The sequence below is a fragment of the Mycetomoellerius zeteki genome, unplaced genomic scaffold (assembly GCF_001594055.1).
Source record: "Mycetomoellerius zeteki isolate Tzet28-1 unplaced genomic scaffold, Tzet1.0 scaffold174, whole genome shotgun sequence".
Classification (NCBI taxonomy): domain Eukaryota; kingdom Metazoa; phylum Arthropoda; class Insecta; order Hymenoptera; family Formicidae; genus Mycetomoellerius; species Mycetomoellerius zeteki.
This window is the reverse complement of record NW_017256696.1, coordinates 3,854,418-3,874,443: the sequence shown is the minus strand read 5'-3', so window position 1 is coordinate 3,874,443 and position 20,026 is coordinate 3,854,418. Positions and strand designations below refer to the sequence as shown.

General features: G+C 33.8%; 1 protein-coding gene across 7 annotated transcripts in view; it reads left to right on the top strand.

Annotated features, from left to right (window-relative positions):
- Positions 1–20,026, top strand: part of SNF4Agamma (SNF4/AMP-activated protein kinase gamma subunit) — a 77,211-nt gene that overhangs the window by 17,877 nt on the left and 39,308 nt on the right. For all 7 annotated transcript variants that reach the window (XM_018446109.1, XM_018446111.1, XM_018446112.1 and 4 more), the window contains 4 exons: positions 6,773–6,860; positions 7,409–7,746; positions 8,848–9,069; positions 17,015–17,054. In XM_018446109.1, the coding sequence (XP_018301611.1) occupies positions 6,773–6,860; positions 7,409–7,746; positions 8,848–9,069; positions 17,015–17,054 (688 nt within the window). The remainder of the gene's footprint in view (positions 1–6,772; positions 6,861–7,408; positions 7,747–8,847; positions 9,070–17,014; positions 17,055–20,026) is intronic.

The following is a 20,026-nucleotide window of genomic DNA, read 5'->3' as shown; positions in this document are numbered from 1 at the left end:
AGAATCTTACAGATGCAAAACTGCTTTTTCTGCTGAACGCAGCCAATATTGTTGATATTTTAATTCATATGTTTAGAAAAAGAGCGCATTCTCTTTTCAGCACACACCATATGTATATTTAATTGATCAAGTGTGCATAAAACGTGCCAACGAACGACAATACATCTCTTCGTGCACGTGTAAATTTTTCTTTCGAATAGCCTTCGGTTAAACGAAAACATATTTCGTGCGTTATCCCTTTAAGGATCGAACTAACGACATGTAGACAATCGCGCCTCGTCGGCGTCGGCGTTCCATTTGCTCCGTCCTATAATTGCACCAATTAACCAATTGCTACGAGTGGAGGCAGTCCCGTAAATTTGTTTACAGCGATCCCAGCCGGTCGATTCTTACGAAAGCGGCTCGTACGAGTAATCCCACCGTTCCTCCCATTCGCGAATCGCTCGTTGTTTTCTCGTCGATTGCGCCACGATTATTCGTCGGTTGTACGTCAACGCAACGAAATTGGATTCTTCGTCGTCGTTGTCGTATTTGCATGTGTTTTTCTCGGCAATGCTTTATTAAAATGCGCTTTATTAAAACGCTCGATGATGCGCGTCGTCATTATTGTATAAATGATTGATAACGCAATTTCATGTAGCCCTGAATATTATGTTACGGTCGCATTGTCGTTTTGTCGGTTTACTTCTTTTCCTCTTTTTTGTTCATTCGGGTTTTTTTTTTTTCAATGCATCATTGTGCCTGCTGAATAAGGTTTCTGCATTTTTATAAGCTCGCTCTTGTTACGTTCCTTTTGCTTGATGAATAGCATAAAATCGTCATTGTGAAGGTATTTTCTGTTAGTACGCGGCTTCCGTAAGTAGCAGGCTTAATATTCAATCACATGTCTTAAAAATATATATATAGAATCGGTAGAGAGAACTCGAGGGGACTTTTGCTTTTTTTTCTATTTCCTCTTCTTTTTTTTGCTGAGAGCGGATTATTTTGGCGAGTTGGCTGACGGAGTTTCTTTCAATAGAACAATCGATGAGAAACGAGTCGAATGCGGGAAATAACGATTGCGAATTTCCGAGTATTTTTGCAATAGACACAAACGATCCTCGCACAGTCGTTAATTTTTTTTTGAGAGGTTAATTTTAAAAGACAAGTCGAAATAAAACTGAGTTTATTTTTACAACTGACAAATAGCTTCGTTATTGTCAATTGTTAGTTTTACTGGTAGTGGTACGATTTAGGAAACTTGAGAGATTTTGTAAAATATCGATTTAATCATTATAATAATTACAAATATATAACATTATAATAATTACAAATGTAAAATATTCTACACACAACAAACCTTTTTTATGTAAATATAAAAATTCAGAATAAAATTACATAATTATATTATCAGATACATAAATTGAACAAAAATTAACATCAGCTGCAGTTTTTAAAATACTGTTGGCACAAAACAAGATGTAGCAAAATCGTTTTTTCCGTGTCGATGTTCAAAAAGTAATGAAGGGAAGACTAGATTATGTGTTTCTAAATGTCGTATCATTTGCCCCAGATCTCCCGATGCGGCTCTAACGTTTTGCGGAAGGGGTGAAACGAAGTGGTACAAGGCTTCCTTTAAGCTCTATCGATTCACTCGAAGGAGAAATTACCGATGCCTCTCATGGCGAGGTCTTATGATGGATAGATATTTTGACGTGTCTACCATCCGTGCATATCTTTACCTTGTTGTAAGGAGTATCGGAACAACATTAATTGGAACAACGAAGCAAATGTCTTACGTCAAAGCTCGGTCACTATTTTCTACTTTTTCCCGGGATCGCTGTACATTTCTGTCGCTTTCGTCATTTCAGATCGCTGTGAATATCGCGCGCTTAGCGATTCTTTCAATCTTTCAATTTTTTAAGAAGGAATTTTATGATTTATTAAAATCAATATTGATCTTTGACATCTACAGTTCATCTGTTTGATTTAATATTATATTTTATGTATAGAGAAACAGAAAGAAAGAGAACGAAATAATTCCACAATCTTATTATGGAAAAAGCAGTTTTGCTAAAGTATCTTAAAAATTTAGATAGATACAAATCTGAAAATAATTTGATTTGAATGATCAAAATAACTATGTTTAATATTCAAACTGATTGCTAGAATGTCAAAACTTTTTGCAGCATTCTTCATTATATTTGAATGCCTTACATAATAATTTTGATAGTTCAACAAAATTATTTTCAGATCTGAACTAAATTTTTAAATATTTCGGCAAAACTGTTCTTTCCTTGCAGTTGATGATAACGCTTCAAAAAGTTTTGACATTCTAGCAACCAGTTTCAACATCTTACATAATTATTTGATATATATATATATATATATAGGCAGTAAAATTATTTTTAGATCTGAATCTAGCTGAATTTTTAGATATTTCAGCAAAATCGTTTTTTCCATGCAGTAATTTTGAAAAAGAACGATAAATGAAATTAGAAAAATAAATAAAATTAAAAAAGAAAGAAAGAGATACGAAGGCAAAGCGATATTTAATTTCTAAGACGTGCACACGTGCGTTATGCCAATATTGTCACTATGATAATTGATGTTCCGCCTTTAACGGCGCGATTGTAGGCGGTAGGATAAGCTTTTCACGCGTAAGAAAACAAGCTAGCAGTAAACGATAAAATTCGCTAAAAATGGATTGCCACGCGGACGATGCTCGGAATTTATTCTCGATGACGTCAACGATAATGTCATTATGACAATTGTCCAGAGAATATCATTATCGGTATATTCCACTGTCAATTAAAAGAGAGAAACGAATGCATATCTGAATTCTCATATCCACGTGCCGTCAGTCAACACTGAAATCTTGATAGACACGGACTTTCACGAATGTTCCAAAACTTTAAAATTAGTCTATATTGCGTCGGTTTTTTTTTTGCAAGACTGTAGCGACAAGCTTTAATTATTACTTGTCTTTAACTTTACATTGTACTTGTGGTTTAAAAAAAAAACAACATATTCGAAGCTCATAAAAATCGGAGAGAGATATTTTCATGGGTTTCTTTTTGAGAAGTACATTCTATTTTTTATTTCTATTACGTTTTCATTAATTTGGTAAAAAGAGTTTATCACAGAAGTGATTTACACCGTTATACGTATCAATTTACTCCATCTATCGGGACAAATTAACTACAATGCAGAATTGACTACAATGCAGGACACTCGTATTTCATTTACTACAAAGAAACTGCACAGTGTACAAAATCCTTTGTGGCATGAAAATTTAGAGGAAAGTTCTCTCTATCATATTAATACATTTTAATAATAATAATTAATTGTTTACAATAATTATTAAAAATTCTAATGTCGCGAAGTTGTAAAAATTGTTCCAACGAGTGTCTCCCTCTATCTAAAAATTTAGTTAGATATAGATCTGAAAATAATGTTGTTTGAACCATCAAAATAATTATATATGTGTAGAACGCTTAAACTAGTTGCTATATAGAATGTTAAAATTTTTTTGCAATGTTATCGTCAACGCTTAAGTATTTTACAGCTTAATTACTTTGATGGTTTGACAAAATTATTTTTAGTTCTATTCATACTTATCTAAATTTTTAGATATTTCAACAAAACTGTTCTTTTCGTATAGAATACGTTTGCGACACGCACTGGTAAAACCGTTTTAATAAAAACCGTTTTAGTTAAAACCGATGTTAAATGTCCTGTAAACGTCTCTTAATACAGATGTTATTAAAATCGTTTTAGTAAATCCAAACCTTTTCTGAAACAGGTTTGGCATTACTAAACCGTTTTACGAAAGTCGTGTAAACGGTTTTCAATCGGTTTAACGTATCAAAATTCGATGTTACCAACTTTAGACGTTAAGGTTAAGAAATGACAAAGGATATTTCGTCTCAAGTTCCGTATCAGGTTATATAAAGCTACTTTATTTTTGATGGAGGTAAAATGCCTGATCGTGTAAACAGGCACCAACACCGATTTTAACTAAATCGGTTTTTACTAAAACCGTTTTTACTAGTACGTGTAAACGTAGTCACAGATACAGATCTGAATGTAATCTTGAGCCATCAAGATAATTATGTAGAACGCTCAAACTGATTGCTATATAGAATGTTAAAATTTTTTGCAGCATCATCACTAACGCTTAAGCGTTTTTGTATAATTATTTTGATGATGCAAGAAAATTATTTTTAGATCTGTATCTAACTAAATTTTTATACACTTCAGCAAAATCGTTCGTTTTGTGTGCGGCGCAGTAAAACAGACAACGCTTACCGCGAAGCGAACGATGACCGTTGCTCGAAGAAGAATCGTTATCGCGATAACGAGTTGCGAAAAGATAGTGGTCGCGAGATAATTTGTGCACCCCGCTATTCGTGACACTTGTCATTCGGTGTCGGAATCTCGATGAATGGACGTGTGATATCTACGAAATGAACACCTGGGAAACGCGTCGTTTTCATCTCGATGATCGTGAGAGGACATCGGTGCCCCTAGTCGGGAAAGTGCGGAAGTATTCTCTGATGCCGTATCTGGACCGTTGCCCGGAGTATGGGATTTACAAGGTATTTTGCGAGATGTTCCTTTTGCTCATGCAAAATTAATATATCTCGCTCTCGCGCGGCTGATATATATTTATCCATGTCAACTCTGGTAAGAGATGTGGATCTTTAACGGAGAAGAGTAAGACAGGTAGATAGATAGATAGATAGATAGATAGGTAGATAGATAGAGAGAGAGAGATAGCGAATGAAGATGTTGGAGATGAGAACCGCTCGAAGCTCGCCATCCTGTCGCGCCCTTCTTCGATCCCATCTCCCATTGTGCTCCGCGGGAATTCACGTGAATGCGCATAACGAACATCCACGCGGGGCGCCTATCAATATCCCTTTTATGCACTAAGCAATTTGTTATTTCGCAATTATACTTCGTTATTCTTTCACTGAAAAAGGTCTAGCAATAATAATCAAGCAAGATGACAATTTCACTAAAGCTTTGGTGTAATAATTCCAATAAAATGTTCGGTTTATATAACTAAAACGAACTAAACTTTAATTTTTATTTTTGTCTTGTAAAAAATTATCTTCTTCAATTATTACAATTATTCCAATAATAATGATTGGTTATTATTGTTATGTTTGGTAATATTTATTATTATAAATACAAATGCGTTAAACGAAATACATTTGGCAGCTATTACCAGACTTTTTTTTGAGTGCTCGTCGACGACTCGCCTCGTTAACGAACATATTTTTTTTTTTTTTTACAAAACGTTGTTGTTGCGCATACAAACACGAAACGACAATTTCCCAAACTGTTCTTAAAAAGTCCCTCGGAGATTTCGCTTCGACCATTCTTTTTTCCCGTCAAAAAGATTCACAGATAAAAATATCGACGTCATTTACTATAACAACGACACAAGTTAAAAAACAGATAATGAATTCGGTCGAACGCACAAGTGTGCACTGGTGCATATTAAAGCCGATGTGCACTGATTTAATTGGACTGTAAAAGTGACATGTAAATATTTATAAAATGCATATTTTACTTATAAGTAACACTTATAACAGCACAACAAAAAGCATTGAAGATTTCACGGTTTAATCTGTTTCTATATTTACATTAAACACATTTTTACATATCAATTTGTGTACGACGGCTTTAATATAAGTGTGTCCAGTCGGATTCGCTTAAAGTTTTCTAGAAAATAAATTTCAATGTTTTGAATCATTAAAATTTTGTAATATTTATTTTGTAGTACAATTTTGGTAATAAATGATTTAGAGGAATATAAATATATTCTTAAAAATATATATTACTTTTTTTTACCTTTCTTTTTTTGCAAGCAACAGTAAAAAAAATTTATTAAATCTTAATACATATTTCTTTGAATATTACTAAGTAATCATTTACTTGTAGTAAATAAATATTTATTTAATAAAAAATAATTAAATCAAATTAATGGTCCTTTTGCTAAATAAATATATGTTTATATTTAGTAAATACTTATTTAAAACTGTTCAAATAAATATTTATTAAAATTTAATATTTTTTCCAGCAAAAATTTTTGAGTTATAGCAAATGAGCGATAACGAGACAGTTTTATAAACAATGGAAAGTACGAATTCTTGTCGCTTAAATGAAATATTAATTATTATTTGTTTTTTTCTTTTATAAACACTAGGAACAATTACATCATTAACTGACGTATTTCAGCTGATAAAGTATGATTCATAATCTGTTGTATAGCGCGATATGCAGTTGACCAAGTAATAGAATAAAAATAGATCCGACTTGTTAAAACGTTCTAGGAGATGCGAACATCAGGCGAAACGATCATACGGTGCCATTCGTTGGACATTTCCCAGAGTGAATCTCTTCTTGGACGAGTTCCAAAGATATTATTATTATGTAATTGGATACGCCTATCTTCTTTATCTTCTCTTTTCTTTAATATTCGAATAAATCAATGCAAAATTTCTCGCCGCGCTCGCGGACGTATCTCGCATTGCACTCATTGTGGTTGAGAAGAGCTTATAAATGCAAGAATGTGTGCGTAAATAATCGCGCTATATCGCCTATCGTGCGATTAAATAGCGGTATCTAATCACCGCTTCTCACGTTGTCTTCAAGTTTGCAGCTTATAATAATTCCCACGAGAAGTCGTTAGAATTGTACCGAAAGTCCCTGAATGAATTTCAGGATTTCGTGCGGACAACTCGATCGATCGTCTCTAAAACCACTTTCTTCTTTTCAGGAGCTTGGTTCGCAACCACTACCAACGATCGTGACCGAGGATACGGATAATTCCGGGCATGTTTCTCAAGGTCACAGGCCACGAGCAGGTGAGTTAGTAATTGACGATCGTGTATGCCGATCATTATATTTTCTTCTCTTCCGGGGCACGCGAACGATATATTCACTTTTTATAAGGAGATTTTATAAGGAGTATCGCGTAATTATTATTTGTTTATCTGTTTAACACATAGAAACTTAAAATTTTTTTGAATACGCAAAGTAGTTACGCCAGATCAGTAATTATTGCAAAGACCTTAGAGACGTTCAATAATACTATCAGTACCAACAAATACTGACAACGTTATTCACGTCCGGTTAATATTGATAAATTAATGTAGAATATTGATAGTGTGCCGGATTTATTCATTCTCGAGCATCAGTATCTTCTACCACAGCGACACTGATACTAGAGAACTTAGAAATCCGGATCACATCAATAATATGTCAGTATTCGTTGGTACTGACAATATTATTGATCATGTAATATCCGTATTACGTTGAATGATTGATTTGCAAATAAACTAGTAGTAAATCATAGTAAACTAAGTCATAGAATAATTATATATTATACTTATGGAAATAATTTGACTTGCAGATACGTGGGGGTCACACTCAAAGCCGATCAGAAAGTCGTCTTATGGGAGCGCACCTAGTTCTGGAAAATCTACGCCGCTTCCGCAGCCAGCAGAACCGTCGAGTTCGTCGAGTTCCGGCAAAGGCGGCCGAAAGACTTCCGGTACTCGGTCCGGTTCCACCAGTCGCAGTAATAGTCGCAGTAATAGCGCGGAACGTCGAAGAAGTGGCGGTGGTACGGATGACACTGCTAGCCCTACGAGAAAGCCGGCGCTCTTCGACGCTTTCAGGCCGAGGAGCAAGTCGGACGCCAGCAAGAGGAAGCCCAGTATTATAGCTAATATGAAAAGTGCCGTTCAGGTACTAGCAAGAAAACAATATACGCATTATAAAATTACAGAAATAGAAATATGATATGTATGGTTGTGATTACGGTTGCCACCTTTCGAGTGTTTCGCTGTAGATAGATGATTCTTTTTACCGGAGATCGATTATCTACCGAAATTATTATTGCCTTGTGTCGTCGATCTCTCTAAAGAAATAAATTATCAGCTTTGGCTTTCCCGCTAGAGATTTTTTTTTTAAACCAAAGGAAAATCAATGCGTGTATAAAAAATTGAATAGAATTTATTCACTTCAGCATATATAATCCAAGAAAGGGACTTGGCTTACAAAATTACTACTTCATACATCCATTCTTTTGTCTACAGTCTACATTACTATACTAATCTAAACCTAAATTTCTTTGTATTTATTCCTTTCACGCGTCTTTGGTATTCAAACTATCACAGCCTTATATACAATACTTTCTCTAATGCATTTCTTTTTATCCCACCACTATACACGTACATCTATCTACCCATCTCTTTTTCATTTTTACTTCTTTCTTCGCGCATATGAAAATGAAAGCCGGCGTTATTTATACATTACCGTTTCATAAAGAAAGGTTATAAAAATTTAGAGCAGTTAAAGAGCCGGAGATTCGTTTAAAAAATCAGAATCTTCAATCGAAAACTACAGAAGTGGCAACCATGATTTTGATATGTTAAATTATATAAAATCCTTTAATTTTGAAAAATTTCTATCAAAACTAATTTTAATTATTACCAATACACAAAAAGAACAGTTTCGTTAGAGTATCTAAAAATTTAGCCAGATATAGATTTAAAAATAATTTTATATATTTGACTATAAAATAATTACATATATAAAATACTTAAGCACGATGAGCAACGTTGCGAAAAATTTTGACATTCCAATAATCATCTTCTACCTAATCATTTTGATGATCTAACAAAATTATTTTCAAATCCAGCTAAGTTTCTAGATACTTTAGCAATTGTTGTTTCCGTGTAGAAGTTTATTGGAAATATTACATTTTACAAAGTTTCATTCATACATTACTATTAAATACATTATACATTATAACATTACTAATTTCTTTATTATATGACTGTCCAGCATTCCTTGCATAGAGGATCGCACGGAAGCTCGTCGGTAGATGTACATACGGAGAAGGAGCATCATAGAGAAAGTCAGAAAGAACAAAAGGAGAATAGAGACCAAGGAAGCGGTCGGCCTAGAGCTGGATCTGAAAGCAGCAGAAATCCTGTGAGCAAAGTCATGGATCTTATTAGGCACAGGAGCCACAGTGCCTTGAGCGCGGAGGACAAGCGGAAAGCGGTAAGCGGTTCTCTACTATTCATAACCGACATGCCAAGCAGTAATAATTGCATTTATAGTCTCAATCCAACTAATATCTCAACACGTGAAAGACTGCGGTAGGCTTTTCATTTGGATGAGAGATCTAACTACCGCATTTAGATTCACGTGTTACGGCTCTTGATTAAAAATATCTGAGCTGATATGTCTACTGGCATTTAACGTAACATTGTACATGTATGCAGACTGTTATTCAATCTTCGAATTTGTATTTAGTTTTTCACGTGTCGAATGCGGATATTGGACTGTGAAACAGTTTCAAGTCACGATGTGTGTGATAACTATAATCTAGAAAGTACGTATCATTCGAGCATAATCAACAACGCGCATCTAGTATCCGCTTTAGTAAAGGCAGACATCTTTTTTATCGCGTGCTCATATTGAGAGTAGGCAAGCACGTTCTCTACCTTCTCATCATTCGATTCTTAACTCGGGGCATTGTCGGAGGAAATTATTACCTGTCAAGCTTGCGCGCTGAATAATACATCATATCGTCAAATGATGCAACGCATGTAATTGCGATTGCAATTAGATACATAACTGAGAAGAAACGTAATAGTTACGAATGCACGATGTTCACGAGCAATGCATTAAAAATTCATCACTGGTGCATCGAGATTAGTTTTTATTATTGACAATCGCGCAAAGCTGTAAAAAATAATATTAAAAATGTATTATTGTACGCTTTACGTGATATATTTATAAGTGAGCGTTATTACTATACAGAGACTTTTACGGCCAAATTGTGTTCCTGAATAAAATTGAGAGAATTTTATATAAATTTTATATAAATGATCCATATTTTAGAAGTAAAATTATAATAAAAAATTGAAAACAGAATAGATCAGTTTTATTTAATTTGTTTGTACTCGAACTGTGTTTACTACTTGAAGTCATTGAAGTAATCACAACTTAATTCATACTTAATTCATTTGGAAATACAGTGATTGTCAAACGTTTCCGACTTGCCAATGAGTAATTTTATTGTGTATTGTTTAGATAAAAAATCTTTACAAATAAACATCTTAGTATACAAATGCTTAATACTTGTATTTTGAATTTTTTGAATGAATTCCGGGAACTTTTTGATCAAGGTAGTATATAGGTTCAAATAATAAAAACACAAAAAAATCAACTAAAATATTATTGCTCTACTTTTATATTCGCCACATAGCTTTTTCTCTTCGGTGGAACATTTGATATTTTTATTTCTTCCTCATCTTATTATCTCTGCTTCAGGATACGCGTGCTGACACAGTTTGGCTGTTAAAGTCTACGTAGAAATATCTCGGGTAATTGAGATACATTTGTTTACTCAAGATGATTAACGTGACATAAAAGTTGTCGTATGGAGCTCGGTAACATCTGCTTGAATAATTACCGTAGGCGAGAAAGACGTCTCTTCTTCGCGCGTTATGAAGATGACTCGGCGTGATCGGCAATCAGGCGAGTTCGCGACAGTTCCTCGGGAACAGGTGTGTGTTGCCTCGGTGCTTGCGAAAGAGCACAACGAGTGCAGTCGAGCACGGTCGTTGCTAGTGGGAGGTAGCGCTTTTCGTACGTATACGTGTGTCAAGCGGAAAAAGAGACGGGAAAGAAAGAGAGAGACACATTTTTCACGCAGTGATTTGCCGCTTACTTACGACATCAAACATGTAAAAAGAAAAAAACCGCATTGCTTTCGCGATAGTGCGTGTGTATTGGTTGGATCGAAGAAATTCACAAGGGTGATCGACGTTAATTGGAATAATCGTACGAGAGAGAGAGAGAGAGAGAGAAACGAATTAACTAAGTAAACACTAACAGTAACATTACATTAGTATTATAATTTCCCACTTCTTTAAGACTCCTTTTGGATTTCCGGCTCACTAATTTCCTACTTAACAATGTAAATGTAATGTAACACATATTGTAATAATTAATTGTTGAGTAGGAAATTATAACATTGATGTAATATTATTAATTGTGTTTATTGAGGGTTTCTGTCTCAAAGTGAAGAAACTAAGATTCGTTGTTGATCTCGTTCAAGAAAGCTCTTTTGCGGATTAAAGTCGACGCAAAGACTCTCGACAACACGTGTCCGAATTGTAGCGAGCGTGATTCGTAGAAGCATTCTCCTGCGGTCACGTTACAAGATACAGATATCGCGCCTTCGCGGAATCGCTGAAGCAAAATTCCGAGGGTAGATGCGTCGGAGAAGAGAGAGAGACTTCGAGGAATGCGCATACAGAATCCTAAAAGATTTACGATCCCCGCGGCTTCGTCGGCGCGACCTACATGAAGCTGCGATCCTCTTGCCATTAAGAATGGCAAGGTAACTTAATGTCACGTCGGGTTACCAACAATATGAAATTTGCAATGGAAAAGTCTTATGCCCCGTTTATGCTTCTCAAATCGCGATAACAGTATTCGCGCTACTGGTATTTGTCTCGGATAAACACCACGTGTTGGAATTCTCTCGTTGACGTGCGGAAAAGAAGAAAAAAACGTTTTCTTAAAAAACATATGTAAAGTCTGCGGACAACGTCAAGTACGTTGTCATTTATTTTTACACCATTGAACGCGGAATAATAGGGGAATTAATTGTGATCGAAGCGTATCGTTGTTTAAAATTAAGAACTCCAGCTGAATTGAACGAATTGTCCCTATTATATAGAATCACTATTAATTGTTGCTTATGTTCATTTCTATCAATGTAAATTAACTTTTTGATCTCGATTCAGCTTAATCTTCATCTTTTTCTAATTCTTAGAGCTAAACACAGAAAAATATCAATGTACTGCTAAGAAAAGTGATTACTCAGTTTACTTTTTTTCTTTTGGCCATCTTTAGTAAACAATATTTCCCTAATAATAGTCTTAAAATATACTTAATTATAAATGTTAGAAAAATTTATGATGTACTCAAAATAAGAATTTATGTTCTTTTGAAGAATCCATTAAATTTTATTGCAGAAACGACTTTATATATAATAAGCAAATAAAATTTGTTTTAATTTAATAGTCTTGATTGAAGCATTAAACTTACTCTAGAATTGAGAATATATTTTATATGAATAAATTTGATGCTTGTGATGAACTTATGATAAATTTGCGAAAACTTTTGAAATGCTTGAAATAAATAAATAATATTTAAATACAGTATGTATTTTTTGTATATAAAAGAAGGTGAAGTATATGAGATGAACTGACAAGTTAAGTTAATCTATATTTGCAAATGTCAAACTCGTGCAGAGCAAAAAAAGGAGTGTTAATAAGCCCAAAAAACAAACAAAAAAATCACAAGATATTAAGATAATATATAATTAACGTAATGTCCAATAATGTTCAAAACTAATGTAATGTAACTTCAACTGCATAAAGTCTTCTTCAGTTCGCAATAGTTAAAAGGATGATACAATATTTAAATATACATATAAAAAGAACGTAATCTTAGAGTAAAGTTTTATGATGAACACTTTTAACATTTTTCAGGATAAAATCAATACCACTAATAAAAAACTTTTTCATTAAGCCATTAGAACTCAATATTTTCTTGCTCCGAAACGATAAATCGTTATGTTATTTTATCTACGGATTACATGTAAAAATTTTTCATTGAATTTCATTGATTCTATGAATACGATACCCATTACTTTCATTGATATGAACAGATTTATCTGTTGCGTATATTTGATTATCTCGACATATCCTCGTGATGTCTCATGTTTCTTTACTTACTAGCTTGAGCGTTGTATCTTTATGTTTCATTCTTTCTTGCAGCTCACATTCATAGTCGATTCTTATATTTAAGATCGTCTTAAGTACAATCTTAATATGTCACAAATCAATCAGAAGGCCGTATTAGCATCTTAAGATAATTTTTTGACATCTTTTTGACATCTAAGATATTATTCAAGACAATCTTAAAATAAAAACGGTCTATGAATACCAACTTAAGATTAAAAAGAATATTATTAAAAAAGATTTTTTATCTTTTTTATTTTTTACTCTGTTTATTCTTTCATATGTATATTTAAATATTGTATTTTTTATCTTATAGAGCTACGAATATTCGATTATTGTATTATCCTGTAGATTAGTGATGCGTAACTTTTCTCGAAACTGAAAGTCATTTTCAGATATAGATCTTAGTTTAAAAAAGGTCGTGCATCACTGCTAAAAAAATTAAAAAATCAAGATACTTATAAAAATAAAATATTTTACAGACTATTTATGAAATATAAGCTACATTTTTAAATATAAATTCTTAAAGATTTTTAAAAATATCTCAAATGAAACTGTTAAACTGTTATGCGTAATGCTATTATTTTCATAATTTACATATAAAGTAGAAAATATAATTTTTTATTTTTATTTTTGGCTATGAGCCGACGAGCTGCAGAAAATTTATTAATGGGGTTATCGTGAGTTGCGCGCATCACTGTTATAGAGTTATGTATATATTTGAATATTGTATCATCCTTTTGACTGTTGCGAACTGAAGGAGACTGTGCAATCGAAATTACATCAGTTTTAAACATCATTGGACATTAAATTAATTACGTAGATATCATCTTAATATCGTATGATCTTTTTGCTCGTTTCTTGGCCTTATTGATACTTCTTTAATTGGCATTGGTGGAAATGAGCATTAAATTATTATTATTAGACTAAAAAGAAAATAACCATCACATGGAAGGAGAGAGGTAGATAAATCGTTATTTATTAAGCGTTATAAAATTCCATCTTTTTAAGCGTTGAAAATAATACATAATTAACAAACAAAAATATATGGAATGTTAAAAATCATATTTAAGAAAAGATGAAAAACTAAAAATACAAAAAAATAAAATAGAAAAAGGACGGAAAAGAATGATGGCAAAAACTTAAAAAAATACGTAATTAAAATAATGCGTAATTAATAAACAAAAATATATAGAATGTTAAGAATCATATTAAAAAAAAAGATAATGAAAAATTAAAAATACAAAAAATATATATATAAGAAACAAATGGAAAAGAATGACAGGAAGAATTTGAAAGAATGATAGCAAAAAACTGAAACATATTGTAAAAGAGGGAGAGAGGAAAAAAATAATGATATCATTCACGATTTTTTATAAGACAAGGCGATAGCCGACACAATGTGTGCGCTGCACATGCGACATATGGGTCACATTGTATTAGTAATCATCCTCTTTATCACGCAGACAACGCGATACGACACGTTTATGTTGCATCGTGACCGTGGATCTAATTATCTCGTGTGTTGGAGCGCGTGATGAAGTTTCGAGAGCAGAAAAGGCGAAGAGCTTTCGTTGATCTGGTCTGCGATCGTGCCTTCGGCTCACCTTTTCGACGCACATACATGACGAGTCTTACGTAAAAAAGCGGGTGTAATCAGGAAATTACTCAACGAACTACTGCTGTTCACGTCAACGACATAAGTGACGTAGGCGACGACACGGCTGCGACGCGATCGGTTATGCGAATCGGCGACGAGTCTAAAGGTGGCGGATAAACGGAGGATCATCAGAGATGTCTTCGTATTTCCGATGGATAAAGAGCGGAAAGAAGGATGACGCGTTCGGAGCAAAGCCACGAAGCCGCTCCTTGGATGCCAAGAGCCTTGAGGCGTCCGGCATTCGGCTGATTTTGCAAAACGTACTTACGTCTTAGACTCGATTTTTTTTTCTAAATTAGAGCTGTCTAAAGGCTATTCTACAATGTGCTCTTTTCTTTCTGTTTTGTACTTTTTATCACTTTTTTCTCTCATCTTTTTGCCTCTTATTTTGTTTCTGTGTTTTCGATCGCCCGAGATAAAAGTTGACGAACTTCGGAAGAAATAATTTTGTCTGCAAATTTCTTCAATTGTATCGTAAAGTATAATCTTTCTTCTTTAAAATGCTTTTTTAATTATTATGCTACAATATTTTTTCACTGAGTTATGACGATTTAAAGGTGGATATTGCATTTTCAAATCTTATCTCTAAAAACTCGTACCGTTGCGCCGGTATTCTGCTGCAACAATTTGAATTGCCTGCATTTCTGAAAGTTGTTTTCTTGACTTAAATTAAATAAGAATTCCTAATATATAAAAAAAATAATTAGAGATTAGAAAGGATATATAAGTCATTAACACAAATCATATAATACAAAAATCACAACAAAATATATAGTACTCTGAAATTAAAATTTGAACAATATTACATGTTTCGGCTTCTAGATTGAACCCTCTTCAGATATTCTAATCAACACAGTAGTGTTGTTAGGACGATGAACGCAACAATAGAGATGAATAATAATATACAAGCATTAGATGAGGCCAGATGAGGCTATTGCCTCTTATAAGCCCTTTCTAATCTCTAATTATTTTTTTGTTTTCTTGACGTTGCAAGCATTTTCGATATAAAGATTTTACTTCTCTAAATTTACTATGCGCACAATTGTTGCGAATACACACCATGGATTCGTCATTTGACAATAAAAATGATATCGTAATAATTCGTGACAATGAATTTTCGACGATTCGGTACAACTTCGTGACAATTAAAATTTTAACTGCCGTGAAATTGTTACGTATTATCATATCATTGTCGAATGACGAATGCATAGTGTGCATTTGGTACAATTACGCGAGTAGAATTATGCATATAGTAAATTAAAAACTTTCGCAAAGAGGAAAAAGAGATTTAATAAAAAGCAAGAAACAAAAAGTAAAGGACACATTGTAAATTAATCAGATTTGTAATTCTCAGCATTTTGACTCGACGTATATATACCACACCTGTTGCTCTTCTTTTTTCTATTTCTATTTTAAAAAAGAAGGCAGTAGGCATGAATATTGATAATTCTTCTTTATCTTTATATTCATCTTCTTTTTTTTTTCATCTGTTTCTTCATCTTCTTCACTTTCATTTGAACCCGGTTTTTCATTATCTGGTTAACTTGTGATTAAGCTTAACCTGATGTTTCATCCAATGAGCTTCATCCATGACATCACAGATAAAGCCCATTGGATAAAACATCAGGTTAAGCCTAACCACAAATTAATCAGGTAATGAAAAATCGGGCCTTGGACGGTTTTCCGAGATTAGCATAGTCAGTTGTAATTTACAAATGCACGAGTTAAACTCGACAGAAATTTGCAAAAATTGAAGATAATGCAACACTCGAATTGAAGTAAGAATACGTCTGTCCAAGCCATTCAACGAGGCTCTTTGCATGAATATCGATATACGTCAAGCCGATGCCCACAATTATAAATCTTGGACAGTACTGCTCTAAATAGTAATATTTTTCGCGGCATCTACAATGAGATTTTAAGACGTAAAAGCTTTAAGCCTTAAGCCGTAAGAAATTGGCCAGTTATAATCGATTATTCTCCTTAGAACTTCACGGCAGTTAAGGCTTAAAGTTTAAATTTTGCGCTTTAAAATCTCATTGTAGACTTAAAGCGACGGTCGCTTCGTTTATTTTCGATATCGCAGATGTCATCCAAAAATTGCACTTGCTACCGTTCATTGAGATTGTAAACAGAAACGTGCGATTATTTAGAACGTAGAACTAGATTGAAAGGAATCTAGATTGAAAGGAATCTAGATTGAAAGGAAACGTTCAAACGTACAAAAGACTATCGTTTAAATGTGCTTGTGAAACTCGGGGAAGGTATCACTTCACGGCTAATTGTAGAAAGTATAAATTTAAAATAATTTATGTAGTAAAGTTCCGTGATATTTGCATGTCGCCAAGATTTCTCCGCGCTGCAATTTCAATGAACAGGAATGTATTTGCGTAGCCAATGGACTTCAGGTATGGAAAATGCGAGACGTTTGCGACCATTGCCGGGTGGTAAATTAAAAATTCCTCTCGTGTAAAATGTGACGAATGCCGACTGACTTTCGTTTTCTCGTTTTCTGTTTCAGCGAGCGGCGGTGCAGCACCAGTCACAAGTAGCGTCGCAGAGTAAGTAACTAATTAAATCGCATGTTAAGATTTGTTTGATCTCTGATTGTTAGGAAAAGGCATAACAAGATAATGCGTCGACAGATAAGCGGTCTATTTTTATTCGGTGGATTAGGGGGTTCATGAAGCATCATTGAATTATTTCTTCAGCTGTTAACGCACACCAAGGATGCACGTGGAATATGAATTTCTGCTCGGGCATTTGTTCGATGTTTGAAGGAGCCGAGTGTGAATTGACTCTCCTTTTTCACGTGAGCGCTTATTCGAGATAGGTGCCGTCATCTATTCGCGCAGCCGACACGTGTCACGTCGGTAATTTATTATGAATTATCGACAAGTATTTTGTATTTACACGCAACAATCTGAACATTTAGTACAATGGATGAAATATGAGAAACAGGAATAAATATTAAATATTAGAAATAAAAAAAAATAGGGATAAAGATTAAACGCAATGTACAATATAAGACATATTTATATTTCTTATTTGTATCTATTATGAGTTAATCTCTAATCTCCTAATTTTTTATTTCTCAATATTTAATAGTTCCTGTTTCTAATATTTTTCCATTGCGCCTCATATTTCGTTATTAATTTTAACGATTTACTGATATCGTACGTTTATTTAAATATTTCATAGATATATTTAAATATTTACGATGTATATTCTATATATACATATATATACATATGTATATAACATATAATTATATAATATATCAATATTATTATAAATATGTACATAATTTTTACATGCATATATAATACTTAAATATACGTATAAGAATTATGTATTTGATTGGAACAAAAGTTCGTAGCGCTTCTTCATTTAAGCTGCTTCATTTTAACTTCATTAAAAATGAACGAAATTTAAATTAAAAAAGAAAAAGAATTTTAAAGCTTAAGACCTCTACTTTCGAAAGGTTATTATGCTTTTAAGTGTCTGTGAGTTTGGTAATTTTAAAAAGCTACGAGACATATTAATGAAGTAGCGCTACGTACTTTTATTACAATCAATATATGTATAATTATAATGATATTAATATATTATATATATATATATACATTTTTTAATATATTATTTATATTGTGCATACACACAAAATATAAACAACGATATGTACAAGTAAAATTAGAATTAGTCATACGACGGTATTGATCCGCGTACCTTCCGAGCACATTCGATTGTCGAGGAATTCGTCGTCTTTCATATAGGTGACGCGAGAATGCTCTTAATCGGCCCGACTCGACGCGATGCTGAGCGAAGCGGCAGCGGAGCGACGGAGCGAGAGTCCGACGCACGTTTCAGTAGCAGCACGGCGGGATACGACGATCGATGCCCGCGAGACTCGAAATTGGACGGCGGTCGCCGGTTCGCGGCATAATCGCGGTGCTCCGCAAGGCCCGATACCGCGCATCCACGTGACTCGAGAATCCACTCTCGCGTTCCCGCGTACCTCCTCGACCCCGCGGCGCGGCATCACCGGGTCGTCGCCGTCGACGGCGACGGCAGTGACAACGCGCGCGGTTCGAGACTCCGCGTGCACGTAAACATCACTTCGATACGTCACGCGCGCCGTGTACTATCCGCTACGTGTTAGTGGGTTAGTGGCGGCTCGTCCGCGGCTGAAGGACAAGACGTCTCTTCGATGAGCTCTGTGACAACCTGTCGCCGGTTTTCCCGTTGACGTTTCGCGTGATTATTTATGTGACTTGGTTGACGTGTGATCCTTTGTATTTTCTTCCCCGAGGAGAGATGCTCTCTCGCGCCGAGCCGAGCGAGGGTTAAAGGGTTAAAGGGTTCAGGGCAAGTGAGCCATCTCCTTTCTCATATTACGTATCCGTCGTTTGATCAAAAAATCGTGTACCTGTGAGAGAGAGAGAGAGAGAAAGGGATGATGTTTCTTTCCAGCAAGAAACAATATAACACAGTGATTATTTTATCTTTGTTTAACATTGGCAAACAATAAGGATATAATGATCTACTAGAGATACTCATATCAGAGTTGGCCACAAGCGATTTTATTGAAATCTTACGAAGAGAAAAGTGCATACAATTTTTATTCTATATTATACAGAGTGCCCCAAAATTCGCGACTCAAAATACTACACCGAGAGAATTTTCTTTTAAAATTTATCCTCAAAATATAGTAGAGAAGTTCTGGTACAATATAATATTTTAAAGATTTTTACCATGCACTTCAGTAAAATTAATCAAACTTATTTTATTGTAGTTTTATTAATGAATGAGAGATTTATATTAAAATTCTTCGAAATGCAATATTATCTCACGACTACCATATTTTTAGGGTAAACTCTAAGAAAAAATTCTCTCCGTCTCTATAGCAAGAAAGTTTTCGAAAAATGAAGTAAAAGACGATTATTTGTAAATTTTTATTTTAAACAATAGTTTCTGAGATACAAGGATTTAAATATAATCAATTACAAATTGCGTTTAGATAGTCACGTGTGAGTATTAGTGAATACGCTGAACTGCGCTTATTAATACTACCACATGCTTAACTTACGGATATGTGGACATTTAAACATAGTCCGTAATTGGCCACATTTAATCCTTATTGTTTAAAAAATTACTACTTAAAACAAAAATTAACAAATAACTTTTTTATTTAATTTTTTTAGGACTATCTTGCTATGGTATTTTGAATCACGAATTTTTGGATACTATGTATATATTTAATTATCTCACTCTAACTTATACTATTCTACTCTATAACCTTAATTAAAGTTATAGAGTGAAATAGTATATTTAAGTATATAAGTTAGAATAAGATAGTATATTTAAGAAGATGTATGTTTTTCTCGTAGAATTTCGATAAAATTTCTTGTTGCCAAATTTTGGTGGCTCACCAAGGTCTGTCCTTTTTAGCTGAACTATTTGCACAATTCATCTCTTTTGTATTTTTCATTCTAATGTGAAAAGAAAAAGAGGTAAGCAGGATATGCTGAAC